At 40.6% G+C, this 18879-nt stretch overlaps 1 protein-coding gene and 1 long non-coding RNA gene across 2 annotated transcripts; both read left to right on the top strand.

Annotated features, from left to right (window-relative positions):
- Positions 1-4117: 4117 nt before the first annotated feature.
- Positions 4118-10477, top strand: LOC134286506 (uncharacterized). Its single transcript, XM_062848126.1, has one exon. The coding sequence runs from the start codon at positions 4118-4120 to the stop codon at positions 10475-10477; it is 6360 nt and encodes a 2119-aa protein (XP_062704110.1).
- A 490-nt stretch (positions 10478-10967) lies between these two features.
- Positions 10968-16522, top strand: LOC134288064 (uncharacterized). Its single transcript, XR_009997737.1, has 2 exons — positions 10968-12598; positions 12713-16522. It is a non-coding gene; the product is annotated as an uncharacterized LOC134288064 (long non-coding RNA).
- Positions 16523-18879: the final 2357 nt, after the last annotated feature.

Here is an 18879-nt window from a genome sequence, read left to right as displayed (position 1 = left end):
GGCTTCTTGTTTGAGATGAATGTGTAGTGGGGCAACGTCAAAGAGAACTTCTAGCGCTGCCGTAGGAGTTGAAGAGAACGCTCCAGACATCGCCATTAAGCACATCCTTTGGAGATGGCCTAATTTTGATTGGACCGTTCTCACTTCACCCTTTTGCCACCACACAAGACATCCATAAGCCAATATTGGCCGAACCACAGTTGTGTAAATCCATTTGATATACTTGGGTTTTAGACCCCAAGTTGTACCAAAAGTACGCCAGCATTGCCCGAAGGCCATACAAGCTTTCTTGATTCTGAACTCAATGTGAGGTGTCCAGGAAAGCTTGGAATCAAGAATGACTCCAACGTATTTTACCTGTTCAGTCACATCGATTTCAGAATCAAAGAGACGCAAAGGTCGAACGCCATTACGGTTTCGCCTTTCCGTGAAAAGAACAATAGATGTTTTACTCGGATTAACCGAAAGGCCATATTGGCGACACCAACCCTCAACTACCTGAAGGGCGTTTTGCATCAGGTCGTAAAGGGTGCTGATGCACATACCAACTAACAATGTTAGGTAGTCGTCGGCAAAACCATAAGTAGGAAAACCGCTATTATTGAGTTGCCTCAATAGCGTATCTGCTACGAGATTCCACAAAAGCGGTGATAAGACTCCCCCTTGGGGGCATCCACAAACACTCAATTTCCTAATCCCTACTAGACGCAATGTCGAGAAGAGATATCGGTTTTTGAGCATTTGGTGAATCCAATTGGAAATCATTGGAGATATACCATGACTCCGTGCGGCTTCCAATATGGCATCGAAAGGCACGTTGTCAAAGGCACCCTCGATATCTAAGAAAACACCCAAACAAGATTGCTTTTGAGCGAATGCTTTCTCGATATCGTAAACAACCTTGTGTAAAAGAGTCACAGTGGACTTACCAGATTGGTAGGCATTTTGGTTCACATGAAGAGGCACGTTGGCCAGATGAACATCACGGATATGATGATCCACAATGCGTTCTAAGCATTTCAGAAGAAAAGAGGTCAAACTGATAGGTCTGAAACTCTTTGCTTCTTCATACGACGCACGACCCACTTTCGGAATAAACTTTACAGTAATATCCCTCCAGGATTTGGGAATATACCCTGTAGCGAAACTGCAAACAAGTAGTTTTTTCAAAACATGTTTGAAATAATCAAATCCCTTCTGAAGCAAAATAGGATAAATCCCATCTGCCCCAGGAGATTTGAAAGGAGCAAAGCTATTAAGAGCCCACTCAATCGATTCTATAGTTACAATACTCCGAGCCGAAGCTAAAGAATCATAACTACAAGTAAAGACATCAGGATCATCCGAAGATGTAATATCCACACATCCAGGGAAGTGTGTGCTGAATAAGCATTCCAGAACTTCCTCATCAGAGGAAGTCTGGTCGCCATTTGGCAAACGAAGTTCGTTCACCCGGAAATCCTTAGATTTCGCAAGGATTTTGTTTAACCGACTGACTTCACTCAAGCTGGAAACATTTGTACAAAGGTTTTTCCAGCCGGATCGTTCAGCAGACCGGAGAGCTTTCCTGTAGGCCTTGCGAGCCGACCTGAAAGCCTCCGAACCAGCCGAACGTCGTCTGTTCCAACTCTTTCTACATTGTTTCCTGAGTTTCGCCAGATCAGAGTTCCACCAAGGGGTTCCTCTTGTGATCTTCACAGACCGTAGAGGGCATGCTTCTTCAAAAGCTTCCATGATGAAGGTCGTTGTAGTATCAACGGCATCATCTAAATCACTTGGAGTGTCAATGGATGGTGAATATCCATGAAATTTGGCTGCAACCAAATCAGTATAAAGGTCCCAGTTTGTTGACCGAGGATTCCTGAAACGCAATGTTTGCGAAGTAACATTTAAATGTTCAAAAAAGATATAGCGATGGTCAGATAAAGATTCTTCATCTGACACATGCCAATTGGTCAGCTCGTGACTAATTCTGCTAGAGCAAAGCGTTATATCTAACACTTCCTCTCTAGCAGATACCATGAAGGTTGGGCGGTTGCCTATGTTAAGTAATGCAAGATCTGTACTACTTAAGTACTCCATCAAACTGGAGCCTCTCAAGTTAATGTCTGAGCTGCCCCAGATGATATGGTGAGCATTAGCATCACTGCCAACAATTAGCGGAAGGCCTTTTGAAGTGCAGTATGCGATGACTTGTTTGAAAGCATCCGTAGGGGATGGTTCATCATGTGGTAAATACACAGAACAATAGACGTATTTCCTGTTGAGGTTTCCAACAGATACATCAATTGTGATAGCACAAACAAATAGTTCATGCTAGAAATTTGAATACTTTCGGTGCCATTTCTCGAAATCTGAGCCGTCCAATGTATGTTATTCCAGCCACAATACAGTCTAGAAGATATTGGGAGCTATGAGAAGACGTAGTGAAACCATCATATTTCATCAAAACAATACTTGAATATGTGATTTTTTGATGGTTTGCGTTATTTTTTCTGTTAAAAACATTGTTTTTCGTAAATTTTCAATCTGCACTCATCATGAAACTTTCATTAGGTTCTTTTGAAACACTTCCGATAAAAATAAATACATCAAATCTTAATTTGGAAACATATACAATATTATGGCATATTTATATAAGATGCATGTAAAATTAATATGACAACACTTCCGAAAATGATCAAATTCATGATTTACAAGCCGATCTATAATGCAGGTCGCCATACAAAATGACTTTGTTGTATATTTTTCGAAATTTGTTAGTTTTTTATTATGGAATTCTAAAAATTGTACAATTCGGCTAAACGAATGTCTAGGTAAAAAATGATATTTGAAGGGCTTCTACCCTCGTTTTTGTTTCAGTGTATATGTGAGTTCGATGTATCACATTTTTATAAAACAGTACTAGATATATTATCCCTACGATAAAAAAGTTTTATCTTGAAATATTTTGACACTTTTTTGAATTTTTTTTGGCCTCGGCTAAACGAATGTCTATCACTGTATCAGTGGCATATCTCTCGTTACAGCAAGAAGAGACTTATCAACTATAATTTTAGGAAAAGCAGTTGAACGACCTATATCGAAATAATTGATATTTTCTTGAGGTCCCGAAGGAATAGTCAAACAGATTCGATTTGATTTAAGATAACTAGATTGAGGATTCAATTCAAATAGTTTATCTATATGGTCGATAATTGGCGAAGATGATACATGTTTAGCAACTAAATATCTTGAATTTAACTCAAGAAACCGAGCGTCAATTGGAAGAACTCCTGCTAGCACTTCAAGTGAGATAGTGTGAGTTGATGTCATTAATCCTAAACATATCCGTAGACTTTTGTATTGAATCCTCTCTAATTTCAAAAAATGAGTTTTTGCGGTTTGATGGAACACAAAGCAACCGTATTCCATTACTGACAGAATAGTTGTCTTGTACAGTTTTATCATTTCATTTGGATGTGCGCCCCACCATGTACTCGATATTGTTCGAAGAAAATTTACACGTTTTTTTGCATTTCTTAACAAGATATTTGTTGGCGATAGTCCCCACCTTATATAAGACACCGTGCGCTGTTACTCTGACGGCAAGCAGTAGAATGGTGATAGATGTGTCATCATAGCAGAATGCCAATTCGGCACAATAGACAATGACAAACAGAAATAGATAGTGTAGATGAGAGCTAAAATTGAATTCGCAAAGCATTATTAAAACTTATTTCTAGAAACAAATATTATTTCCTTAATTATCTTTCGTCTTAAAATATGTAAGTAGTTTAATTATATACAAAGAAATACGTGTCTATAATGAATTATTAATATCTAGAGTATCTGTAACGAGATCTACAAAAAATTGATAAAAAGGCTACACGGTGAATTTGTAAACAAAAGTGGACTGAAATCTGTAAGCTAAAACCGATCTTAAAACTAAAAACCTATCTAATTATAAATATATTTACAGCTTAAAGCTAATCCAACAGCACATCTGGAGTTGCTAAATAGAGTTCCGAAAACTTCTACTGTCCAAATTCACCCGCCAGCTAACAAACTTTAAGAGATTTCAACAATCTGTTTGAGGTTATTCGGACACTCGTAGCTCGTTCTGCGACAACGAACGATGTCGAACAGTGGACGTCGGCCTAATTGCTCTGTGCGAATGCTCACGGAGGAGGAATCCACACAGGATGTGAATTGCCCAGCTTGCAATCGGCCGGATGTTGCCGATCGTATGATGGTGCAGTGTGACTCGTGTGATTCGTGGTATCACTTCACCTGTGTGGGGGTGGATGAGTCAGTGAAAGATCGCAGTTTCCGCTGTGGGCGTTGTTCACGTCGATCGTCTAGAGCTTCTTCACGAACGGGACGATCATCTTCAACAGCCGGAATTCGTGAATTGGTTGAGCTTGAACTACGGCGAATCGAAGAGGAAAAGCAGGTGCAGGATCTGTTGATCCGTGAAGTAGAGGAACACGAACAGTCCTTACGTGAACGAGCAATCCAGCAGGAGTTGGAGCTAAAGCGGAAAGCGAACCAAGAAAAGTGGCAACGAGAGAGGGAGTACATTAGCAAAAAGTACAATATACTGCAGTCTGCAACGGAGGTAGGAGATAGTGTGAGCCGGAAGAGTCTACGTAGTAACCCAAGCACCAGTAGCACGGTACGTCGTTGGTTGGAAACCCAGATTAATACAGCCGCGGTAGAAGTTACAACGAGTGTCATCACCCCAGTGACCACCGCGTCGTATACTGGAACTATCCCGAAACGAACCTCTGCACAGGATAGCGTTACCAGTAGCAAACTAGTCACATCAGCTCTGACAGCCAATGTTACAGAAAAAGCACAAGTCGTCGCTAGTTCCGATGAGAATTCGTTGTACAGCATAGCTATCGGTGGAGTAACTTCGCCAGAATGTCGCCAATCCATTGAAGTCACTGAACAACCGGTCGCCGTTTCAGTTCCCGCGTATCATCCTGATCATCTAACAACCGAAGACGATGTGATTTCTCCTCCAACAACGAAGCAATCAGCCTTATCAAAAGTATATTCGCGAATCTCGACGGCGGCCTTGATGAGTCAATCAAATTTGGAGCAGCAAGTGCGGGATCTTCAACGTCAACTTGAAATCCTCCAGACTACGCATAGTCACCGTACTCAACCGAGTCATATCCGTCAGTCATCAAATGCGTGCGACACGAGTATACACGGTAGGGTATCGTGTGAAGGTAGGTCGAAACAGCCTGTAGTCACATTTTCGACGAGTAAAGCAGGACCGCCACGTTTCGGGGATCCTCTGTTCAATTCGACCCCGGCAACAATCTCCTACACCCCTAGCGTAACGAATGGTATTTTCCTTGGTACTTTGCATCCGTCAGTGTCAACTAGTGTTCCTCTAGCCATGAACCATTCCTCTGTAACAAGTATCCCAAGTTACCCTAATCCGATCTCGTCACCGTGGGTTGCACCCAGTTTTCCACCAGTCGATACGGTTTGTAGTCCAACCGCCCAACAACTTGCAGCCCGGCATGTTGTACCGAAGGATCTCCCACAGTTTGATGGGAATCCGTTGGATTGGCCGCTCTTCTTTAGTAGCTATTCTAATTCTACTCAGATGTGTGGTTATACAGACGCGGAGAATCTCATGCGCCTACAACGCTGTTTGAAGGGAAATGCATTCAGTGCGGTCAGCTATCAACTACTGCACCCATCCTCTGTCCCTCAAATACTAGATACTTTGCGTACTTTGTATGGCCGTCCGGAGCTTGTCGTGAACTCTCTGCTCAACAAAGTACGATCTACGCCAGCACCTAGGGCAGATAAATTGGAAAGCATAATCAGTTTCGGGCTTTTAGTGCAAAATCTTTGTGGCCATCTTCGGTCAATGGGTATGAATAACCATCTCTCAAATCCTACCCTTATGCAAGAAATGGTAAGCAAGCTGCCGGCAAGTGTGAAACTTAATTGGGCTCTATATCAGCATCAAATCCCTACGGTAGACCTGGGCACCTTCGGGGACTTCATGTCTACAATCGTTTCCGCTACAAGCAACGTTACATTCAGTAGCGACTTCGATACAAAGCAAGATAAGCCGAAGGGGAAAGGCTTCCTGAATACCCACGACGACGGGGAGGTAGCAAACCGACAACTTGATGGACAGCGTGAAAGCAATATCATGGGGAGAGCGCCAAATCAAGTGAAATCGTGCCCAGTATGTGAAAAACTGGGTCACAAAGTGAAGGAGTGTTACGTGTTCCAAAAATATAACGTCGATGAACGTTGGAAGTTGGTCCAGCAATTACAGCTCTGTCGACGTTGCCTGACTGCACACGGAAAGTGGCCTTGCAAAGCTCCGGTTTGTGGTTTGGATGGATGTGAGCTAAAACATCATAAACTACTCCACTCGAATAAACAGGAGAGTGCATCTACCAGTGAAAGTTCATCGGTGGTCACTGCCACAATAAATGTTCATCGTCAAATGCCACGTTCTACCCTTTTTCGAATAATTCCAGTTCGGTTGTACGGTAAAGACTCTAGAGTAGATGTGCTAGCTTTCTTGGATGATGGATCGTCATATACTCTGGTGGAGCAGACCGTCGCAGATCAGCTTGGCATCAATGGTAAAGTGGAACCCCTTTGTCTACAGTGGACAAACAACGTCACACGTACAGAATCTGATTCGAAAGTTGTCAAATTGGGCATCTCCGGCATCTATGGAAGCAAGCAGCATACGTTGGAGGACGTACGAACAGTGAAAAGTCTCTGCTTGCCGCCACAATCTCTTCGTTATGATGAATTGGCGCAACAGTTCCCCTATCTTCGAGGACTTCCGGTAACCAGCTATAGTGGAGAACTTCCTCGCATATTGATTGGTCTGGACAACACCAGTCTAATGGTGTCACTGAAGATGCGGATGGGGAAGCCAAAAGAGCCTGTTGCGACAAAGACGAAACTAGGATGGACAGTTTATGGAAACGTGGAAGGCCTAGAAGATCCACCAGAACATCGACTTCTTCATGTTTGCGCAGGACCATCTGAACAGGACCTACACAATTTGGTGGAAGAATTCTTCTCTAATGAATGCACAGGCGTCAAAGTGGCGCCTCTAGTTGAAGCAGTTGACGATATTCGAGCTCGGGAAATAATAGAGAAGACAACGATTCGTACGGAAACCGGGAGATTCGAGACGGGACTGCTGTGGAAGTACGACCACATTGAGTTCCCAGAAAGTCGTCCGATGGCAGAACGACGTCTAAAGTGTCTCGAAAGAAAGCTGACAGCGGATCCAACGTTACATGAGAAAGTGCGGAAGCATATCAGTGATTTGGAAGCGAAAGGCTACATCCGGAAAGCAACGACCGTTGAAATGCAGTGCTTCGATCCTAGAAGGACCTGGTTTCTCCCTTTAGGGTTAGTCGTGAATCCGAACAAGCCTGATAAAATACGTATGGTGTGGGATGCAGCTGCGAAAGTTGATGGAGTATCACTCAACTCAATGCTCCTCAAAGGACCTGACCTTTTGACGTCGCTTCAGTCTGTTCTTCATCGTTTTCGTCAACGTCAAGTGGCTGTGGTTGGAGATATCAGAGAAATGTTTTTCCAGCTTCTCATCTGCCCCCAGGATCAACAATCACAGTGTTTTGTCTGGCATGACGATCCGCTTCAACCCGTCGACGTTTACGTTATCAATGTTGCAACATTTGGGTCGACATGTTCGCCATGCTCAGCCCAGTACATAAAAAACCGCAACGCCGAAGAATGGAGATCCGAATTCCCAGAAGCAGTCGACGCCATCATCTACAACCACTACGTGGATGACTATCTAGATAGCAGGGATACCGAGGAGGAAGCCATTCGCATAGCTACAGAAGTTAAAGAAGTTCATTCCAAAGCAGGGTTTGAGCTTCGCAACTGGCTGTCCAACTCGGAAGAAGTTGTTCAACGGGTCGGGGAAAGTTCTGTGAGTTCCTCTAAGAACTTTGCCACGGACAAAACCACTGGCATTGAAAGAGTCCTCGGTATGCAGTGGATCCCCAGTACAGACAGTTTTACCTTTACTCTGTGCCTGAGAGATGACATCGTACATTTGCTGAATGGCAATAAAGTTCCAACGAAACGAGAAATCCTTCGAGTCGTCATGAGCATTTTCGATCCCCTAGGATTAATGGCAGCTTACGTAGTTCATGGCAAGTGCTTGATGCAGGATGTTTGGAGGAGCAAAGTGGACTGGGACCAAGAAATCCCGGACGAGATCAACAAACGATGGTGTGAATGGACCAGGGCAATTCGTCAATTAGATAACGTAACCTTGCCACGCTGCTACTTTCCAGGGTATAGTCTATCAAGTCTGGAGAACATAGAATTGCACGTCTTTGTCGATGCGAGCTTAGTAGCTTTCTCCTGCGTGGCATATTTTAGAATAGTAGATCGTGAGCAAGTTCGATGTGCCTTAGTATCTGCGAAAACCAAAGTCGCCCCATTGAAACCACTGTCTATCCCAAGGCTGGAACTTCAAGCTGCGGTAATAGGAAGTCGTCTCATGAAATCAGTTCAGGACAGTCATACCTTGGCAATTCACCGTCGGGTAATCTGGAGCGATTCCAGCACGGTTCTCTCGTGGATCCAGTCCGATCAACGTAAATATCGACAGTTTGTGGCAGTTAGAGTAGGTGAAATCCTCAGTCAAACAACAGTGAATGAATGGAGGAAAGTTCCTGGTAGGCTCAACGTTGCTGACGAAGCGACAAAGTGGGGCGAAGGGCCATGCTTCAAAAAACAGTCGAGATGGTTCGCAGGTCCAGAATTCCTATACAAAGACGAATCGGAGTGGCCGTCGAACAACCTTCCGGAGCCTGACTCTACCGAGGAGTTACTCCCAGTTATAGCGCATCATCGGGGATCTGCTACGCCGTTGATCGACTACGAACGATTCTCGAAATGGGAAAGACTTCAGCGAGCAGTGGCGTATGTACTTCGATTTTGCGCAAAATGTTCAGGCAAAGAGAAACAGAAACCTACTGAGAACGAAGCACACTTATCTCGAAGTGATCTGCAGACCGCAGAAGAAACAATATTCCGTTGGGTGCAATTGGAGGCATACCCTGCAGAAATAGCATCGATCAGCAAACAACAACAGATGAAACCGAGAGAAGCACCGAGGCTTGAAGGTTCAAGTCCACTCTACAAGTTATCGCCGAAGATAGACACCGACGGTATGCTGCGTATGGATGGGCGCATTGGTGCTGCTCATTTCGTGCCATATACCACAAGGTTCCCTATAATTCTTCCAAAAACCCATTACGTTACCAACCTGGTATTGAATTGGTACCATCGACGGTATGGGCACAGTAACAACGAAACTGTAATAAACGAGATTAGACAGAAGTTTCATGTTTCCGGGTTGAGGAATGCTGTTCGCACCGTCGCCAAGAAGTGCATGTGGTGCATCGTGCATAAGAGTACTCCGGATGTTCCCAGGATGGCCCCTCTTCCAGAATGTCGACTTGCAGCATACGTCCGTCCGTTTACCTTTACTGGTATAGACTATTGTGGCCCTTTTTTAATTCGCATCGGTAGAAGCAACGTGAAGAGATGGGTAGTGCTGTTTGTATGCCAGACAGTTCGAGCTGTACACCTAGAAGTGGCGAGCAGTCTTTCGACGGATTCGTGTATTTTAGCGGTCAGAAGATTTATCGCTAGAAGAGGCGCTCCGCAGGAGATCTACAGCGATCAAGGCACTAATTTCCAGGGAGCAAGCAAGGAACTAAAGCAGCAGCTACTCAAGATGAACAATACTTTGTCCGAGACTTTCACAAACAAGGATACTTCGTGGCGATTCAATCCCCCTTTGGCTCCGCACATGGGTGGCTCATGGGAGCGATTGATCCGATCAGTGAAGAACGGATTGAACACCCTTTCTACGTCTAGGAATCCGTCTGATGAAACCTTTTACACTATGCTCGTTGAAGTCGAATCAATGGTCAACTCTAGGCCGTTAACTTACGTTCCATTAGGCGCGGAAAATGAGGAAGCCTTAACACCAAATCATTTTTTGCTGTTAACTTCAAGTGGAGTAGTACAACCGGCAAAGCAGCCCGTGAATGCAGCAATTGCTTTACGATCCAACTGGGGTCATGTGCAGCAGGTTCTGGACAGAATTTGGACAAGATGGATAAAGGAGTACCTACCAACAATTAGTCGCCGCACCAAGTGGTTTAAGGATACGAAGCCCCTTGAAGTTGGGAACCTAGTGATAATTGTTGAAGATGGGATCAGAAACAGCTGGGTCCGCGGTAAGGTTCTTCGAACGTATCCTGGAAAAGATGGAAGAGTGCGTGCTGCTGACGTGCAAACCAGCGGTGGAGTACTACAGCGGCCGGCATCAAAGTTGGCGGTTCTGGATATCGCCGGAAATGGTATAACTGAAGGAAGTCTCCAGCAATACGGGTCGGGGAATGTTGGCGATAGTCCCCACCTTATATAAGACACCGTGCGCTGTTACTCTGACGGCAAGCAGTAGAATGGTGATAGATGTGTCATCATAGCAGAATGCCAATTCGGCACAATAGACAATGACAAACAGAAATAGATAGTGTAGATGAGAGCTAAAATTGAATTCGCAAAGCATTATTAAAACTTATTTCTAGAAACAAATATTATTTCCTTAATTATCTTTCGTCTTAAAATATGTAAGTAGTTTAATTATATACAAAGAAATACGTGTCTATAATGAATTATTAATATCTAGAGTATCTGTAACGAGATCTACAAAAAATTGATAAAAAGGCTACACGGTGAATTTGTAAACAAAAGTGGACTGAAATCTGTAAGCTAAAACCGATCTTAAAACTAAAAACCTATCTAATTATAAATATATTTACAGCTTAAAGCTAATCCAACAGCACATCTGGAGTTGCTAAATAGAGTTCCGAAAACTTCTACTGTCCAAATTCACCCGCCAGCTAACAATATTCAATGTGCAATTTCCATGTACATTTCTGATCGTACCAAATTCCAAGGTATTTAGAGCTGGTTGCCTGACATATGTTTTCTAAACCCAGTAGTAGTTGGACTTTCGATGGAAAAACTTTTTTTGGAAAATACTACTATTTCTGACTTACTAGACGAAAATGTAAATCCTAGGTCGTTCGCCCATTTCATTAGATTATTCAATGTAATTTGTAAATAATGTTTTGCTAGAGCTAAGTTTTTAACAAACGTCCAAATACAGCTATCATCGGCGTATTGAACTAAAATGCACTTGTTGTGGAAGCATTTATCCATATCACTGGTATATATATTATAAAGCAACGGACTTAAAACAGATCCCTGCGTTAATCCGATGAAACTACAACGAATTTGTGCTATCTTATTGTTTTGTTCAAAATGCAATTCCTTGAAAGAGAGCAATGAATAAAGAAAGTTTACTAGGGTAATTGTTCCCATCGTTGTGGTAGTACCTAATGTTGCGGTAATGGTTAATTGAGCACTTTTTCGACTGAAATTTTACCAAAAGGTATTTTTAATAGATGTATTGTGCTTAAATTATGAGATTGCACCATTTGTTTGCTTAAGATTTGCCCAAAAACCTATTTAAAAAAAAAATATTTTCCTTAATGTGTTTGCTGCTGTGTTCCTATTGTTGCGGTAGTGTTCCTAATGTTGCGGTATCCCATATGATTTCAATGGGATACCGCAACATTAGGAACAAATACCGCAACATTAGGAACAAATACCGCAACAATAGGAACACAATGTTCTTTTAGATAAAAACGAATAAAATGCTCATAACAACCTCAAACTGGCAATATTTCGTTATTTTCCCGTAGATAAAGGATAGATTTTATTATTTTTAATTCAATCCATGTAAAAAATTTGCTTGGGGCGATACAATTGTGGTTTAAGCATGAACCCAGTGCTTAACTGCTCCATGATCGGATCAATTACCCTAGTTGATTTGGAACTCCTAGGTCGTTCATCTTTTTACAGAGTACATCAATTAATACAGAGTCATAGGCACCTTTGATGTCCAAAAATACAGTTGCAAGCTCCTGTTTCAAAGTATAGGCTAATTGAATATCGGTTGCCAATAACACTTGACAGTCTCGTGTACTTCTGGATTGTCTTAATCCATACTGTGTAGGAAATAAAATGTTATTCTTTTCGGCCCAGGACTCTAAACGAAATTGAATCATTTTCTCCAAAGTTTTCCGATAACACGATAGTATCCCAATGGGACGGTATGACTCTGCATAGCATGGATTTTTGCCAGGTTTTTGAATTACCACAATTTTAACAGCTGACCATGATCTGGGAATGGCATTATTTTGAACAACCCAATTGAAACAGTTTAGTAAAAGCTGCTTAGTTTGTTCTGGTAATTTTTTAATTAAAAGGAATTTCACGTTGTCTAGTCCTGGTGATGTATTATTACAAGCTGATAGGGCATGTTCCAGTTCAGCAATAGCATAGTCCTGATTTAAATCTAAGGCAGAATCCGAGTTTTCACTTCTAAATTTCGGGCTATCACCCGGAACAAATGAAGGGCATATAATTTGAGCAAAATCTTAAATCCATTCAGAATTATACCTATCCAAGTTACACGGTGGTGGAACATAGTTGCGCATTTTACGTGCTGTGCTCCACAAAGAACTGCAGTTTGCTGATCTAGTGATTCTACATACGATTTCCAAAAGTTTCTTTTCTTTGCTTTAAGAAGGCGTTTACTTTTTGCTTCTATTTTTCGGTAATTCAGATAATGTTCAGTCAAACCTGATCTTCTGAACATTTTGAATGCTTCTGATCTTTGATTGACAATTTCGGTGCAATCTGAATCCCACCATATTGTAGGAGTTTTTGATCGGCGAGGGTTTTTCATTATTGCGGCTTCATAGATAGCCTAAGTCAATAAAGGATATAGTTCATTCGGTTGAATATCATGGAAGTTTACGGTAGCATTCAAAATCGATGATGAGTAATCATCCCAATTTATGTGTCGGTAGAGATCAAACGATATAGTTGTATGTTCGAAATTGTAAGTACCAAATGTTGTATGGACAGAAAGGTGGTCACTGTTTGCTGGATCGTTCATGACTGTCCAGGATGAATTTAGTGCAAGGGCTGAAGAACACAAAGACAAATCAACTCGGCTACATTTTTGAGGTGGCCAAGCTATACGCGTAATTTCTCCAGTATTTAAAACAGAAAGTTGAAACTCGTCTAGCGCATCATAAATAAGATTAGCTCTAGCGTCATCTACTGATTCTCCCCATTCAGTGCCGTGTGAATTAAAATCGCCTAATATAAATGCTGGCTGAGGAATTTGGCGAATTACGTTACGCAATATGTTGTGATCTAATTTTGCTGATGGAGCTATGTAAACGGAAGCAACTGTAACTCTTCGTTTATCGATTATGATGGAACACGCGACTATTTCAATTGGGAAAGAACTGTCGATCCTTACACGTTCGAAAGAGTAGTTACTTTTAATGCCAATCAATACTCCTCCGGCTCGAGTATCACGATCCAGACGAACAATGTTAAACGAGGGAACGCTGAAGAACAAACTTTCCACAAGGAATGTTTCCGAGAGTACGAAGCAATCTGCTTCTATCTGATTAATAAAATTACGAAGATCTCCTATTTTTGGCAAAATGCTTCTGCAATTCCATTGTAAAATGTAAAACCTATTTTTATGATTTGAATTAGCCATCGATAGATACAAACAAACCAAGGAGGGGCAATGACGTTATGAGTTTGGAGAGAATGGTCTTGAGGATGGGAGTCAATTTCAACAAAAGGTTGACCCAGAGGTTACTTAGATCAAAAGTTTCTGTGAAGAGGTGAATCAGCTGAGGAATATCGAATTTATCGGTGCTTTGCTTCGACTGGTTCGCGGAAGTTTCTTCCTGATGGTGGGAGCGGTGGAAAATCGTCTTTCTTGAATCCAGGAATTTCTTGAGACGACCTCGTTTGTTTCGAAGATTGGTCTAAAGGGAACGAAATCTTTTCGTTCTCCTGTTTTGCACGTTTTGGGTTTTTAACTGGTCGCAGTTTTTTCCTCTTTGGAGGAACGTACCTGCTATGATGTGCTTCCTCCGCTTCTTCATCAAAATCTGACATGTCACTCAACGAACTGTAGGTGTTTTCATGCTCAAAGCTTTGCGAAACCGAAGCTTTTACCATGGCTGCGTAACTCATTTTTGACTTCTGAACAACTCTCGCTTTGGCTAGCTTCATCTGTTTTTTATATATGGGCCACTCATTCTTGTACATGTGAGAACCCTTGCAATACAGACAAGCTGGTTGCTCAATTGTACATTCACCTTCTGTGTGGCGTTTACCACTCGTATCACAACAAGCCTTATTCGAACAATAGGTTTGTGTATGACCAAACCTTTTGCATTTCGCACAAAGCATGACCTTCGGGGTATATACGCGAACACGAATGAGAGCCTGACCTATTTCGACATAATCTGGAAGAATTGTTCCTTCAAACGTAACACGAATATCGTTGCTGGGAATGTAGGTTTTCGTATTGCCTTCGACCTGCACTTCGGCTAGTTGTTGGCATTCAAGAATAGACACCTGAGGAATACGCGGATCATCAAATCTTCCGAACCCCTCATTAGTAAGGCCCCCTCAGGACCCCGCAGGTCCATTTCAGCTTGATTAATTACCCCATCGATCTCTACTCTTTCGCTAGTAATGTAGACTCGATAAAGCCGGCTGAGAAGCTCGTTATATACTACATTGTTGGCTTCTGACCGGTGGGAGAAAACAATGCGAACCTTAATGAATCCGAGCTGTTTAACTTCCTTCACTGACCAAAAATGTTTATGAACTTCTGCGGAAACGAGTAGAACCTTTACTGGCTTATCTTTCTGGCGAACGAACACTTCGAACGGACCCTTACAGGACTCTGGGTAGCATCTGTGCCGAAGAGGCATTTGGTTAGGAAGTGTCTGAGAGGCATTGGCGGTTGGCGACGGAGGCGTGGAGGAGGTGGCTTTGGGTGATGACGACGGCAGTGATGGTGGATGGACGTGGGCTGATGGCAGTTGTTGAGGCTGGGCACGAAGGTCAGCTTGGGTGGACGATGAGAGCACTGGCGGCGGAGGAGGATCGGACTGAGACAGTTGTGATTGTAGAATCGGCTGTAGCTGCTGAGCGGAACTTTGAGGGTCAGGAGGCTTAACCTTAAGCGGGGGTTCCTCACTGTGGTCACTGTCTTGGTCCATGACTTGCAATGGAAGCAACGCTCCCAAGCAGGTCCGACCCTTTGTTGGTCTCGAAACTACAGGCACTCGATTAGAAAAAATGAACGTAAAAAAGTACTTATCTGGAAGTAAAGCCGAAAGAGAGATAGCGCAACAAATGAGATCCATGAGATCACAGCACCAATATACATTTCTGTACTGAAACGCAGCTGGATATAAGACACAACCGTACTCGTCAATAGATGCGAAGCAACTGTGTTACCTGGTTATCATTCGTTTGATAATAGAGTTTGTTATCATTTAGATTGAATTAAGAGCCAACATAACAAAAATAATAACTTAAATTTACTTCGCGAATACCAAAATGATAAGAAGTTAAGTTATCATTGAGATCAAGTTTATAACTAATTGTGTTATACAATATTTTGTTGAACATTACATTTAGTTATCAACATGAAAAATTACGGCTGATTGATAACTGGTTTTGTTATCAATTAGTTATCATTAAGAGCTATTTTATCGACCAAATTAGTAAAAATCTACTTTACCGACGCCATCAGTAATTGAAAAAAATTTCTTATAATTTACAACTAATGTTGTCAACTATTGCGCCCAGGCGGGTCTTGAACCCTGATCGAGTGATTGCCGGTCGCAGCCGATAGCCCCTATACCAACGGGACTCAGTGAGAGTAATTGAAGGCTACGCTTTCGTACTGCAGTCGCATTGAAGGTGGAAAACTGAATCTATTTTTAGATTCGAGGTTCACCAGACACTCAGTTTTGGGAAAGCTTTGACATATGCGTTTTGAAGCTGATAACATATTGTCGCGCTTATCTTTTCTTAGAGTCCTGCGGCGGTCGTACGCTCGCAAGGCATACCGCCGCATGACAGTCGCAAGGCAAAACAAAAGAAAAAGTGTTTCCGCCAATAACAAAAGCACGTGGGTTTCGCAAAGTGACACATGTTTTGAATGTATTTGTGACGAACGGCAAGAGTCCCGGATAAAAAATTACCATTCAGTACATGGTAAATATTATTAACATATGACTGGTTTTATTGTTCACAATTATACACATAGAAGATATATTGTTACTTTTTACAATAGAAATCATATGGGCTTGAAGTTCGTACAATAAGTGAACATTAGCTTTATTAGTGACTAATTAATTCGATTGTTTTTCAATAGTTCTATAATAATTTGAAATTACTATCAGTAAAAATTAATTTAAGTTGTTTTTATAGAGTTGCAAAAGTGCCTGCAAAGTTCTCTTGGACTTTTTATTAAAAAAGAGATTATTTCTCAATTACACTTAAAAACAATTTGTAACAAATAAATAACAATAAATATTATTGTTGCTTGTTTGTATAATCAAATACAAAATCTGTTGACATATTTTTTTTATAGTTTTCGTTTTAAATTTGAGTACAGTAGATGTTTCGGTTATTGAATGTTATTCGCTAAAATTTAAACGACTGACAGACGTCAAGCCGTGTTGGCAGAGGAATCTCTCAATGAATAACTGAGGTAGTACTTATATAAAACTAACTGAAAAGCAGGTTTTAGCCAAGTGAGGATGTTACGACAAGAAAAAGATAAACAAAGATTTTTCTAATGTTTTCCATTAAATTAAAGGAATCTAGTGAATAGTAAACTACCATTGATAACAATACAAATACAATTGGTTTAATGGGGTCAATTGAACCGATGTTAAAATAAACATGCAATAATATTTGTTGTTATGTAAACAAATTTCGCCTTTGAACAACCAAAGAATTCATATTTCTCGTTAACATTTTTCTCCAGCATTTACAAATACTAATGGCCACATGTATTGTGAACGATTTATGGTATGGATCATACGACCTGAGGTCTGACTTGTGATATATGGCAGTTATTTGAAAAGATTGAAGATAGATCTTATCAACAGCTGCCAAGCAATACAAACCAGACAGACATCAGAGTGTTTGATTCTTATCATAAAATGTGCATATCGTTCTGGCGGCCGTTAGTGCTCGTACAGGGTGTTCAATAAGTTTGGATACACCATATAACTTCAATTAATTTCTTATCTGTAATTCAGATTTTCAAAGTAAATGTATTTATTGAAAGGTCATATAACACTGATCAAATATAGCATATGGTTTTGAATAAAGTTTTTTTCTACTTTTTTTTATAACCCTTAGATGTATCTAAAGTTTGTTAGCTCCGGCACGCTGGAATAATTTTCGATAAGTTGCTCAAGCTACAGAAGTCTAAAACGTTGACTTTTGAGTTTACATCTCACTATACTATATTAAAATAACTAAATTAATAGACAAAACCTTTACACTGCTATTTCAGTGATGATATGGTGATAAATTTGCAAATTTAGTCAAAATGTGCTTAAATCTATGAAAAAGGCATAAAAACATTATATAAAGCCAATTTTGGTTCAAATTTGCCACAATAGGGATATAATCATGTTTTGGAAAAGATAACTATGGATTAAACTGAGATATAACGCAGCCTTGCTTTTTGACAAAACAAAAATCATTAAACCAGGTACAGCGGCAATTTTGGCAATTCTAAAGATCAAAATAAAATGAGTCCGTATTTCACCCAATCTGAATCTTATAGATTATTTCGTATGGCCACAGTTGCTACCACTAATGCTGAGGACAACAACCTAATTTGATTCAACTTAACACCATTACTCAATAAAAGCTAGATAAAATACCAATGACAGACGTGCGTGCCGGCCAAAAGGAACTTGAGACACATTTGCAATTATTACAAAAGGATAAAGGACAGTTTATTTCAAAACATATACTGTATTTGATCAGTATTATGTGAGCTTTCAATTAATACATTCACTTTGCAAAACTGAATTACAGATGGGAAATAAATTCAATTTTACTGTGTATCCGAACTTATTGAACACCGTGTAAATGCTGGATATAAATGTTAGCGGAAAATATAAATTCTATGGATTTTCAAAAGCGAAAACTGCTTACTAATAACAACAAATATTATTATATTTTTATTGTAACAACGATTCATTTGACGCCATTCAATTAATAGTATTTGTATTGTAAGAACAATAAAAAGAACATTAAGATATATTGTTTTCTTTTGAAAATTGCCCTAAAAATGTCTCATAAAAACACAATACATTCTATTGTTTCTCACGAAAAAGTGTATGAAACTTTTCTCAAAATTTTATGGTTAAGATACATAACGACCACCATTTTTTTATTGTAAAAGTGCCATTTACCATTCGCCGAATGGTATAGAACAATAGGGGTGATGGTGAGTTTGCCGTGTAAATTACAATACGTTTAATGGTGAATATTTTTCGAAAAAATTGTGTTGTAACAATAAAATTTATCGTAGTTTTATGATATTTTTTTATCAGGGGTAGCTCAGTGGAATGAGTGTTCTTGCTGTCAAACCCCATATAGTGGAATTATATACTTTTAAATCTGGTGACGCTGTTATGATTAGTGAGTGTCGCGCTAATATCAGAAGCCAGAGGCAGATTATCGCCATATTCTGATTTTTCTTGAGAGGCATAATATGTTGTTATCATTTAGAATTTATGTATATATTATCGCGATTGACTAAAATTATCGATAACTAAATTTGTTATCATTTGGTTATCATCAATTCAAGAAGATGATATCAAA

The sequence above is a fragment of the Aedes albopictus genome, chromosome 2 (genome assembly GCF_035046485.1).
Source record: "Aedes albopictus strain Foshan chromosome 2, AalbF5, whole genome shotgun sequence".
Lineage (NCBI taxonomy): Eukaryota > Metazoa > Arthropoda > Insecta > Diptera > Culicidae > Aedes > Aedes albopictus.
This window is presented reverse-complemented; position numbering and strand designations above follow the sequence as displayed.

What these genes read in the sequence shown, in the direction of transcription:
- LOC134286506 (XM_062848126.1), top strand. Translation starts at nt 4,118, where the DNA reads ATGTCGAACAGTGGACGTCGGCCTAATTGCTCTGTGCGAATGCTCACG.